We start from the raw sequence: 12680 nt of genomic DNA on the forward strand, positions 1-12680 counted from the left end.
TGACTGGAGGTAGGAATGTGTGGACATGGACACACTCAGTCGGTTAAAATTGTGTATGACCAAGATTCAAACCAGCTGGGGAAAGGATTACTATCATTGTTAAGCAATTATAGAAGTGCTGTGAAAGTCCAAACTTTTTCTTTGAAGTGATTAAAACAAAATTAATGTAATTCTCAGGAAGTATGATATTGACCATAGAATCATGTAACTCTGAAACAAGTTCTTCTACCAAGGGATACCAGTATAGAATGAAATCTTTGTAGAATTGGATGGCATGGGGAATAAGAGTTGGCTATGGTATGGTGAAAGAAAACCTATTGACAAAAGTCCCAGGAACTAAAAAAAGTGGGTTGAGGATATACTTAGAGGCTGACAAGACATTTTAATGCTTTGACAGTTAGAAGATTGTTAGTTAAATGAGGAAGATTAGGGAAACAATTGGAAGTCTTGAACTGTTGAAATGAGAAGAGAAAGGACGAAGAGTTTCAGAAAGAAAAAGAAGTTTGCATTGTGCCAATGACAAACAATATGTTATAATTTTCAGATGTGATCCCAGATCTACCTCCATTAATTTTTTGTGCTTCAATTGTACATTTTTGAAAGGCTTACCTCATTTGTCACCACAAATTTCTTTTCAAAAGCGTTTTCACTTTCACCCATTCCATCCACTCTCTTTGACATCATATCAGCATAGTACACTGAGCACCGGCAGATATCCTGAAAGCAACATAAACTTGGTAAAAATCAGAGCAGTCAATAGTCACAACTAGCATTCTCATGGAAAACAGTTCCTTACATCAATAATCTTTGCAATAAATGAGTATGATCCTTCAGCATCTGGCCAGGAAAGTTCATTCCAAAATGTTTTTATCTGTAAAAGACAAAAAATATATAATATCACTGCTATTTATAGTTATGAATTTGCAAGGAAAGAAGGAAAACTTTTTCATCCACTGCTACCTTTATAGTTGTAGTCAAATACTTATGGAATTTTAATCATAATTTTCATTTGTCCCTTCATATTGTATATGAAATGGGAATTATATGCTCTCACTATCTGAAATATAGAACCCTATTTCCCAACATAATTTTGCTCCTCAAAGTGAAAAACTGCAACATTGCATGCAATTATCAAATATTGTTCATCAAAAAAATGAAGGACAAAAAAAATAGTGCAAATTTTAACAAAATGAAGGGCATGGAAAATTTGATGAGCAGAAAAGGAAAAAATTCATTTATTCAAAATTAATTTCAGCTCACAATAGGATATCCTCCAAATGTGAAAATACATAATTTTGACTTACTTGATAGTAAATTGTCAATGTATCAACAGCAGAGGAACTATACCGCACGGAAGAGTCAACAGGCACAAGAGTGTCCAGTTCGACAGCTTTCTCTATCCTTTTCATTGCTTTGAATAGTGCTATGTCCAACCAATGAGCAACTCCTTTCGTGAACCAGTTATGGTAGGCCTGCATTTTCAATTCACTCAAGTCCACAGAATAAATATTTTGTGCCAGGCTAATTGGGAAAAGAATCAAATAAAAATATGAAAGCATCACAACATATTGAACATTAATCAATTAAATAGAATTAATTATACACCAATTATGAGCACGAATTTGCTTCATGCCAGCAACAGGAATACTTTGTGACAAATATTTCCCCAGCTAGAGAATACTGTTCTTAATTTAAATTATGGTCATTTTTCAAGCTGGTTAGGCTGTTAGGCTACTTTGTAACCAAATGCCTCAAGTCCTCAAAGTTATGGGTTCTTTATCATGAATTTCTTATAAAAGGTTAGATATATAAATAGAAAAATATTGTTTTGATAATCCTAGTCATTAGTGTTCATACAGGTATCATTAGTACAGTGGTGCATCTGGAAAATCTCTAAGAGGGGGCCATTTGAGTATGTGAAAAAATACTTTTGTAACCTTATCTCCTTTAAAGAAAGTTGAAAATCATATTAAATTTGAAACTAGAAGCACTAGTTAAGATACCACAACACATTCTTTGGAAGATAGTTTGATGATCACAGGACAGAAGGTAAAAAATTAGTTTCCAGGGTCTAAGAAATTTTTTATTTTTATCTTATATTTATATCTTATATATATCTTATAAAAGCCTAACATTTTCCCCAAGGGGTTGGCATGGTCCCTATGACCTCTTCTTCCTTGGACCTGCCTCTGCATCAAGGTTTTAATCCAAATATTTGTTCAACACAACCCTCCAATCTTATCTTACCAATATAAATGTATTAACTTATTTTAACTAACAGAGAGTGCCTGATTTATTTGCATTTATTTTGTTTAGTGTGATGGGTGGGCTGCTGGCACAGGGAGAAATCTCTTGTAAGCCCTGTCTGGGTGAGTTATTGATAAGGGTGAGGGTCAATGCTTTCTAGTACACCTTAGCCAGAGTGTTTTTTGTGATCATATTTTGGTTTAGTCATTTTTTCTGTTCTAACCCCCGTATCATTTTATTTTAATTTAATTTTAATTATTTATTTATCTTTTCCTCTCTCATTTCCCTCACCATATCCTTTGCCCATTTGTAAGAGTACGGCTGGGGTTGATTTTTTCCATAATATAAAAAAACATATTTGCCGTGTTTTATGGGTGCTAGAACATTTTGGATAATTGCAAGTGATGCAGAGAAAGAAACTTTCTCCATTACTAGAAGAAGTTAATATCCCAAATCATAGACTAAATTTGAGGAAGACCTATCTTCAACTTTCAAACCAACCTTTAGGTGGTAAGTGTTAAATTAGATTAAGACTTCCAAGGATATGCAACCTACTTACATTGCAAATCTCTGCAAAATGAGGTAGAGTTCGAAGAGGGAAGTTCCCATTTGAAGGTGCTCTGTGTCATTCATTGCATCTTCTGGGTCATCACTGAACCTTAATGGCTTAAGTTTCCAACAGACATCATTCACTACTGGCTTGGAAATCTCTGAAAGCTATTTAAGTGATTTTGTTAAGTTAAATCATGTATATGTACATAGGTAACATTCACTTTGCAATTAAAAATATAAAAGGAAGTTTTACCTCATAATCATACACACTGTACAATGTTTTGGTGTAGGGGAAATGCAGAATCCTGAAAATAAATAACAAATAAGTGATCTAAATTTGGACTTAGATTTGGCAATTTTTAATTAATCTCATTAAAAATCTTCATTCAATGCAGTCATATATAATTTTAAAATTTCTATACTTACTCTTGAAAATATTTTTCGTGAAAGTCTAAAGCTTCCTGCAAATCAGATCTTAACATTTGAGTCACTTTTATCACATGCTTGAGTTTAGTATCATCTGAGGTCTCATCCATTTTATTTTTCTCAAGAATAACATTAATCCTGAATGAAAAATATGCAATTATTTGAGAAATATTCATTGATAAAATTTGGCACCATGCTGGCTGGCATGGATTAAATCTTAAAACCTCTTTAACATATACAACAACCAAAATCAACACAGGTCTGCGACTATCATAACATTATAGAGAGCCAATTTCAATGCGGTTACCAAATAATGATCTTTTTCAGTTTTCATACACCATTTCTATGCAGGTTTGGCAAAAATAGTAAAAACTTGTGAGTGACACTAATTGGCCACTAAACAGTGATTACTTATAAGTAGTAAACAATTAATCACATTTGTTTTTGCAACAATGTATAAGAATTCAATATGGTAGTTAAACTAAACAGAATTTTTTATCATGTAGATGGATACATTATCGTCATTCTTACCATTCATGAGCACTTTGTATGACTGTATCATGTAGACTACCTTCAACATCACAACCATCATTTACTGTCTTGAACCAACTGAACATTGTTGGAGAGATTAATTCCATTCCATCGGGGCAATTCAGGGTTTTCAAGTGCCAAAATATTCTGTTTTAAAAGGAATAATATGTAGCAATATTTTCCCATAACAATCCATATTGGATGGAGGTACATACATGAAATAAAACAAAACAAAAATCGTCTTGTGATTACATTAGTCCACACATTTACTTCTAAAATTATCAGTCTAGTGTAATGAAAAGCCTACCTTAATAGAGATGTTAACTGAAGATGTGAGTGTTTATCATTCTTTGAAAGTCTTCTGACTTTCTTTAAGCAGTTAAAACATGAAGGCAATAATTTTCTATAAGATTCCCAAAACATCTTCACCTGAAAGACAAATAGGATCAATTAAGGAATTTAAGCACAATCACATCATTATAGTATCAAGTTATTTTTGCCATATTTTTGTAATATTTAATTTATCTATATTTTTGTGACATAGATATATGAAGACTGCCCTGAAAGTAACACGTTTTGTGTGTAGCAAGCAAAGTAGTCGGGAGAGTTGAATATTTTTGGTATTGAAACACCTACCAGGGCAGTAAGCCTCAAGTTGCACTGTTTGGAAGGCCACGCCACTTGTCCCTTGTTTATGGCAACGAGTCAAAATGAACAATACAATTGGAAATCCCGCCAAACATAAAATCTGTTTATTGATAAGGTTTTTACTGGCAATAAACTTCAAAGCTGCTGACATTCATCGAGAAATTCAAGCTGTGCATTTACTAAGTGATGAGTGACAGTGCTGCGCATCAGTGGTGTCATTAGTTTAAGAGTGAACAGACAAATGTCCATGATATCCAAGAACTGGCCATTTGTCAGTTCATCTGTCGCAAGGTTAGACCGAGCACTGCGGTCCTCATCGTGAACATTAGTGCGGCCATTTTTAAACTAATACACCACTGCCTTCACTCATTATTCCATCCCCATAGACTTAACATAGTTGCCTATTAGGTAATTTCAATTCACATGCATTTATTTTGCCTGTAAGAAACTATTCACAGATTGCATTTCACAACTCATGGGATTTTCTACTACAGCGAACATTTTAACAGTTTGAATAGAGCAAAGTAGAAAAACCACAGTCTGCACACTACCAAGTGCAAGATTCGCACTCAGTGTACGGAGATTTAGACACCACTATGGTGACTCTAGCCCTACCCACCACCATGCTAGGCTGAAACGTAAGTTACTTTCTTGACATCCCTCATATTTTTGATCAATAATATTTTCACCATACACCAAAAGGTATTGAAAATAATTTAACAGTTTTACGAAAAATCATATCATAGAGTTTAAATGACTCTCCTCTGAGATATTCATTTTACAAATTGCTAGTTCCTAGCCGCTGAAAATAAATTATTCACCTAATTTTTTCACCCTGTTAAGCCGCCAACCTTAACAGTACCAGAATCACCTCAGAAGTTATGACCCTTGGTAACAACTACTGTTTGAATCAGCCAAGGGTAAATGCTTACCTGAATACATTATGATAACAACTGAAACATGCACAAACCATTGACATTGATGTAACTTACTTCTTCTTCAGAGAAGGTTGAACCACTTTGTAGAGGGGTTGAAAGGGTATCCAAAATGTTTGAAAATACTACAAAATGCAAGGGATGATCTAGATGTATACTTGTGAATTCTATCCACTGAGCCAAAGACTGCCGGTGTGCACCAATTCCAGCTTGTGCCAAATGCTGCGCCAGTAAAATTTCACCCTTTGATGTAAAGTCTCCTTTCCAATGGTAAGGTTTACACTAAAAATATAACAATAAAAATATTATTCTAAGTCAATATTATTAATGGTATTAAAGTGAACTACACATTCATATACAATGTATGTCCAATGTACTCTATGAATAATTTAGTATAGAAATAATAGCATATTAGATATTGAATTTATTACATGTACAAAACAAACACCAATGATAAAAATATTGACCATAATAAAAAAAACTCATCCAGAACATTTCTAATTCATAGGTTAAAGTGAGCGGTAAGATTTGATTATCACTTAACCTAACCTAAAGATGCTAAAAGATATCAAACTTTAAGTATGCATGCATATGACAGTCTACTAATATCCATACCTGGAAACATTTAAACTACATTAGTTAGGTAAATTAGCATGCATTCATATGATAAAAATGCAATGTATTTTTATGTTTCTACATATCAATTAGAATTTTGAAAAATATATCTCACATGCTAAATTTAAACACTGATATATTCTAAAGCAATAATATTCAGAGTGGTAGCATACTTTAAATACATACATGCTCTTTTCTCAAAGCTAAGAGTCAATTCATTAGTTCTCTATAAGCAATCACACATTCAATAAAAAAGCATTAGAAACTATCATTCTAAGGGAAGTAAAACAAATCCATCATCAATAAGATTCAGTAGGAGTTCATTATAAGGACTTTTAAATAGTTTTTATCTGTGAGCAACAGGACCAAAGTGTATTTCTATTCTATTGTTGATAAGTATACTAGGTGAAAAGTACACAAATTTCATTAATAGATGATGGCAAAACATACTGGATGACCGACAAATAAAATCTGCCTTCTCTAATGAATTTACTTTTGATTGAGTGCCTTACATACCTTCTCTTTATAAAATTAGCCAACTTTAGACAAATTACCCAGCTACATATTTTTCAGCCTAATGTAACATTAAATATATTTACACAATGACAGATGAGAAAACACTACCAATTTATGCATTGAATTATGAAGGTACATACTGATTTTGAGGCAGCCAAACCATCCAAAGAATCAAATGAGGAGTTCTGTAAAATCGAAATGCTCATTTCGTAAGATGAAAAGACTGATATTCAAGGATAAGGCACTTGAAATGCAGAGAGCACACTCTTTAATTTCACAGATATATTTAACCTTATAACTATTCCTAAATAAACAATAAACCAGAAATGAGGGACTGATAAGAAGAAAGAAACATGACATTACATTCATGTACAATGTATCAATATTTTTACACAGGTGCACTCCAAGCCAATGGTGAACAGATATTATGTGCAGTGTATGTAAACGTGCTTAAAATCTTCCCTATTTAGTTAATAGCATATTATTTTTATTTAATTCCAGACAGATGTCCATGGACTGCTAGGAAATAGTCAAGATGCTGAGAGGAGCTAACTTATTCATTTTCTTTTCCCCCTCAAAATGAACACACCATTCCCCAATGTGAGGTGCATTGTGCCAAAAAGGCATGGATGCTACTGTTCCAAGCCTTCATATTGACCTGTTAGATTTTCAATTGGTCATATTAGAATTAAAATCAAAGGAAACACTTTTCAAAGAGTGGGCTCCGTATTTATTTGTAACTTCTTTTTTGTAGACAATAGAAAATAATCAATGGACTTCATTTTCATCATCACTTCAAAGGTGGTAAAAATAATCATTTCACTAGTTAATGGCAGTATCTCAGGATGTAGTATACAATGGTAGCATTACCCCAACAAGAGGTGGAGAAGAAGGCATTGAATAATTAATACTTAATTAAATAATTAATATAGAGGACCATTTCCTACTTTTCTTTAAATTGTAAAGAAATTTCAAATATTCTCACAACTTATAAGCCTTTAAAAAAAATTGAAATACATAAAATGATAATGGAAAGTATTTACCTTTTTATAAAATATGTAAAAATATATAATGCTAACACACATATTATGTAACATATGCCTCATCCTATGGATTTTTAAAAGAAATTTAGACATTAAGAATATAGAATTACAAATTTATTAATTAATAAAATTATATTCTTCAATAATTCATTACTAAAAACTCATTAGGCATGTTTATCAATATACACATATAATTATTATTTAAAGTTTAGGCCTAAGATTGAAAACAGAAAGTATTCCTATTTTCAATTTGTTTTTGAAGTATTAAACACTTTTTAAATATTTTCACTTTGGTTTCATTTTATCTCATAAGCAAATTTTTTACTGCCTAAAGAGCATAGTAAAGAGATTTTGTCCTTAGTGCAATGAAGTGCTACCCCTTGTCAGTTCCAGTTTTGAATAGCAAGGTAAAAAAATATTTTTCCAATGGCCTCACACTTCCCGATGATAATATACTCATATAGGCAGACAATGTGCGTTGTCAGTTTAATTGAACAATTGCACTGACAGCAAAAAGAGAAAATAAATTATTTAGATATTCAAAAGAATTCTTCTTTATGAATATGCAACCATAAAAGTACATACTTTTTCACTTTCCAGTTCATAGAGCAAAAGGACTTTAATGAGACTGCGATGTTCCTGCATGGCAACTTGACTATTTTTGACTGCACCAACAGCAAGTTTCAGTTTAACCATTCCCTGCACTTTTGCTTTTCCCTTCTTTTCCAGTGGGCACCAAAGTGTCTGGCCAGTGACTGGTATACTCTGAAAAGAAGCCCAATACCAGTCATTAAACACATTCTTTAAAAATCTGAGTGTGATAATTATTAGTAGGGATGAGCGGAATCCTGAAAGATCTGGTATGCTCACTCTCTCGAAAGACCTGAATAATACCAAAACACCAAATAGTCTGATGGAATGATATTCCAAGCCTTGGAATGTGGTACCACCCAAGTCCTGGGAACTAAGATTATTTCCTCAACAATTAAATTAATAATGAGGTAATTATGTAACATTTTAAAATTTAAACTGCATCAAGTGTTAGTAGAGGAAATAGCCCTACTCTGATATGCATTTGTCTTTTAGTCAATATGTAACTATTTTTTATACAGCTTTCCATATACACGAGCTGAGAGTTTCCTTATATAAGTTTGCACACATTTGGACAGTATTAAAAACCTTAATATCCACAGGATAGTTTTTTTCACTCATTCTAAAGAGTTTTAATAGCAAACGTTTTTTAAGACTGTAAAGGCACTATATAAATCATAAAATTAGATAAAGGTTCTCAGTATTTTGGAAGAAAGTGGATACTAGTATATTGGAAAGAATGATGTCATGCCTTGATACAAGTTCAAGCTAATTCTGACCCATAAATTTTCAAAGCTACCAATTTTTTTTTGGAAACTTGTGAAAATCCTAAAACTCTGCAATACCTTGATTTGTATGACATATGAACCTATCAGCTCATCATTGTGCTTTCCAGTAGAGGCTGTCACAGCTATTTCCTTCATTAGTTTCCTCAAGCCTTTGACACCTTTCACTCCTCCTAGTTTCTTCATTTTCTCAGATACCGTTTCAGCAGGATCAAAATCCCTGGAAAATTAGAACCGATAAAGATATCAACTGGTTGAAATTTACTCAAATGAACTAGATGTTATTAAGATCACCGCAGAACATTTTTTTCATGCTGCCTGACTTAAATCTGATCACTCACCATACTTCCACATTGAGTTGATCATCAAGGCACTTTTCCAAAGGCCTGAAAGAAAAAAAAACTCAGCAAGTCATTGAAAGTGATCACACACTCAGGTGCAGGAAATTGGTCACTTTGGAAATCAATTTATACTCACAGCGAAAAATGCTCTTCCCATGTTGGACATAAAGATTCTGATTTCACAGAAGTATTGTATCTATGTTTCCCAGAAGAGGTAAGGTGCAATGTGCAGTAAGGATCACTCAGACCTAAATGAAAAAAATAATTTTAACTCGTGGTTCTTCAAATTTTATACATATATATATATATGTGTGTATATATATAAATATATATATATATATATATATATATATATATATATATATATATATATATATATATATATATGTGTGTGTGTATATATATATATATATATATATATATATATATATATATATATATATATATATGTGTGTGTGTGTGTGTATATATATATAAATATATATATATATATATATATATATATATATATATGTATTAAGAATAATTACAGAAGGCATTTACCATTGGCATCCTTAGGCTTCAACTCTTTTGCTTCAACTACTTCTACATTTAGCACTATATCAGGAGCCTGTTGGGAAAAACAAAACAAATCATGTCATAGTTTTCATAACTGATATTAATGTTTTATGATGAATATAACATATTCACATAATCCCATGCATAAAACTCATATTGATAGGAGTACATATAACTATTTTTATATCATGTCTACTGTTTCCTTGAAGCATTGCTGAAAGGATAATTCTTATGTGAGAGTGTGCTTTTCTCTCCTGGGAATAAAGAAATGACCCGATGTGACAGCATTTTGAGACACATAAGGTAGCCTTTATGACCACTCATCCTGCAACAGTAGAACATAGACCCAGTAGAGTACCATATCTCATGTATAAATTCTGTTGATAGAAGGCTACTGGTGGTGCCCCTGTATCATTGTTCTACATGCCCTGGCATCATGGTGCCATATTCTGCCAGGTCATAACCGTCTTCGTAGAATTTAAATTGTGTCTCATATGTAACATTTGTGTTTATTCGAATTATTCTTATTTTAAACTTCCTCCAGACACAATAATTCCATAGAGCCACCTTCCGCTAAGTTGTGATGCCATTTGCCCTTATTGCTTAGCAAAAAGTGGCATTATCACTTGTGTTTCTGGACATTGAAAGTGTACTAGCTGTTATTAGTTTCAATTTTAAAACTAGCTTATTAAGAAAAACATTTTAAATTTTTTTATATGAGTATTAAAATGTCAATAAAATGAGTATTTTGGCTGAAGATATATCCCCAAGAGTTTGAAAAATTATGCAGAGGATGTTTAAGTTTTCCACAAACTGAGAATTAACTCAATAACTGACAAGTTAATATAGAGAACATAAACACTTCCCAAAAAGTACCCTTTGTTATTTAAAGACCAGTTCACTTCAAGCTAAAATTTAAATTTTTTGTGTAAATCGCATTGTATCAGTTTTTCAGATCTAAATTGCCGAGTAGTTATATCCAAACCATTAATATGCTTAACTGTGATGCTACACTTTCAAATTAAAAAAAAAATATTTTATAAACTATAATACTGATGTATTACAGGCTGCTATACATCAAAGTCCTCCAAGAATTATGCAAAAGGGAACTCTTCAGTCTAATTCAACCTTTAATTTTTTAAACCTGTTACATGGTGTTTTAGGAGGAAGGTGTAAAACTTCTGGAAGTAATAGGGATTTCGATTTTGAGCATTTTTCTATCGTGAACATATGCTCAGAAACTGGTTGTGGAGCTATGTCTATATCAAATAACGGGATATACTCTTGGCTCAATCTACTGTAGAAAATCCTTCAAAAATGGTGGTGTATGCATCTATTTAAAAAATGATCTCACGTGTAAATGGTTGGATTTGCATCGTTTTTGTATGGATCTACATTTTGAAATTGTTGCCGTGTACCTTAAAGGACTGAGATTAATTGTGGCATCTATTTATCATTCTCCTAATGGAGACTTTGATGTGTTCTGTGAACAGCTTGAGAAGGTTTCAACTTATCTTCAAAACTTTCACGCAACTATTGGTATAGGAACCGATTTAAATGTTGACATGGGTTGCCATTCAAGGAATCATACTCAGCTAGACATTCTTCTCAGGGGCTTTGATTTATATTGTGCTAATTCGGAACCGACTAGGTTGAATGCCTGTCTTGACAATGTAATAACTAATACTGATAAATCCGACTGTATTCTCAAAGTCTTTGACCCCATGCTCTCTGATCATTTTGCAATCTCCTTTTCATGGCACCCTAATCTGTGTGTTAATAGCTATAACAAAACTTCCAAAACTGTGTATGTTAGACAGATGACTGTACACCATGTCTATGACTTCATAACTTTGCTTAATAATACTGACTGGGATGCCCTGCTGACCTATACTGATTGTGAAAGAAAGTTTGCAACTTTTTTTAGTAATTTCTTGTTATTGTTTGAATGTGCATTCCCAAAGAAATTAATTCAGCTGAAACATAAGCCCAATCTACAGGCAAATTGGTTTCATATTGACCTTGAGAAAAAGAGAAGGAATTTACTCAACTTATATAAACAGTATAAGCTATGTGGTAGTGATGATCTTAAAAAAGCCTACAATAACCAAAAGAAGGACTACTATACTGAGTTAAGATTGGCTAAATGTCATGCCAATGTTAGCTACATTAATAGTGCATCCAACAAATGCAGAGCAGCCTGGACTATCATTAAAAAAGAAACAGGATTAAGTAAAAACTCTGATGATGTTCCAATAGACTCTGAATCTTTTAATAACTACTTTATTAGTTCGGTTGACAATATTATAGCTGATATAAATAATATTAATCAAACCTCAGCTAACACTGCTAATAACCTATTATGCAATACTCCCGCCACCAATTCTATATTTAGATGGAAAGAAGTTTCTCAGATAGACATAATTAAAGTAGTGAAAAAGTTCAAGAATTCTAATTGTAAAGATATGTTTGGGCTTTCAAATAATTCAATCAAATCTGTAATTGACTGGTTAGCATACCCTCTTGCTATTGTCATTAACTCTTGTCTCCAGTCTGGTTATTTTCCTGATCAAGTTGAAGTTTTCCAAGGTCATTCCTGTTCACAAACGTGGTGATATCAGTTCTCCAAACAATTATTGTCCTATTACAATTATTTCTCCAATTGCAAAAATCATTGAATCAGTTGTATTTACCCAAATCCTGGACTATTTTGAATCTTTAAATCTATTTACACCGACTCAGTTTGGTTTCAGACCAAACAAATGTACAACCCAAGCTGCTGAATATGTTATAAAGCAAATCATTAAGGCTTTTGAAGGTAATCAATGTTTGGCTCTCTCACTTTGTGATCTCTCTTTGGCTTTTGACTGTGTTAATCACACAATTCTCATA

The 12680-nt window shown here is 32.6% G+C and overlaps 1 protein-coding gene across 4 annotated transcripts in view; it reads right to left on the bottom strand.

Annotated features, from left to right (window-relative positions):
• Window positions 1-12680, bottom strand: part of stac (C2 and C2B_Munc13-like domain-containing protein staccato) — a 148673-nt gene that overhangs the window by 9270 nt on the left and 126723 nt on the right. For 3 of the 4 annotated variants that reach the window (XM_071591591.1, XM_071591590.1, XM_071591593.1), the window contains 15 exons: window positions 9774-9840; window positions 9367-9478; window positions 9231-9275; window positions 8950-9109; window positions 8099-8278; window positions 6611-6655; window positions 5397-5621; window positions 4064-4185; window positions 3757-3903; window positions 3226-3363; window positions 3053-3104; window positions 2807-2964; window positions 1305-1521; window positions 797-871; window positions 610-717 (listed from right to left, as the gene is read on the bottom strand). In XM_071591591.1, the coding sequence (XP_071447692.1) occupies window positions 610-717; window positions 797-871; window positions 1305-1521; window positions 2807-2964; window positions 3053-3104; window positions 3226-3363; window positions 3757-3903; window positions 4064-4185; window positions 5397-5621; window positions 6611-6655; window positions 8099-8278; window positions 8950-9109; window positions 9231-9275; window positions 9367-9478; window positions 9774-9840 (1851 nt within the window). The remainder of the gene's footprint in view (window positions 1-609; window positions 718-796; window positions 872-1304; window positions 1522-2806; window positions 2965-3052; window positions 3105-3225; window positions 3364-3756; window positions 3904-4063; window positions 4186-5396; window positions 5622-6610; window positions 6656-8098; window positions 8279-8949; window positions 9110-9230; window positions 9276-9366; window positions 9479-9773; window positions 9841-12680) is intronic. The other variant, XM_071591592.1, reaches the window with a different exon arrangement.

This window comes from Hetaerina americana, unplaced genomic scaffold, assembly GCF_022747635.1.
Source record: "Hetaerina americana unplaced genomic scaffold, ioHetAmer1.1.p SCAF_5, whole genome shotgun sequence".
NCBI lineage: Eukaryota > Metazoa > Arthropoda > Insecta > Odonata > Calopterygidae > Hetaerina > Hetaerina americana.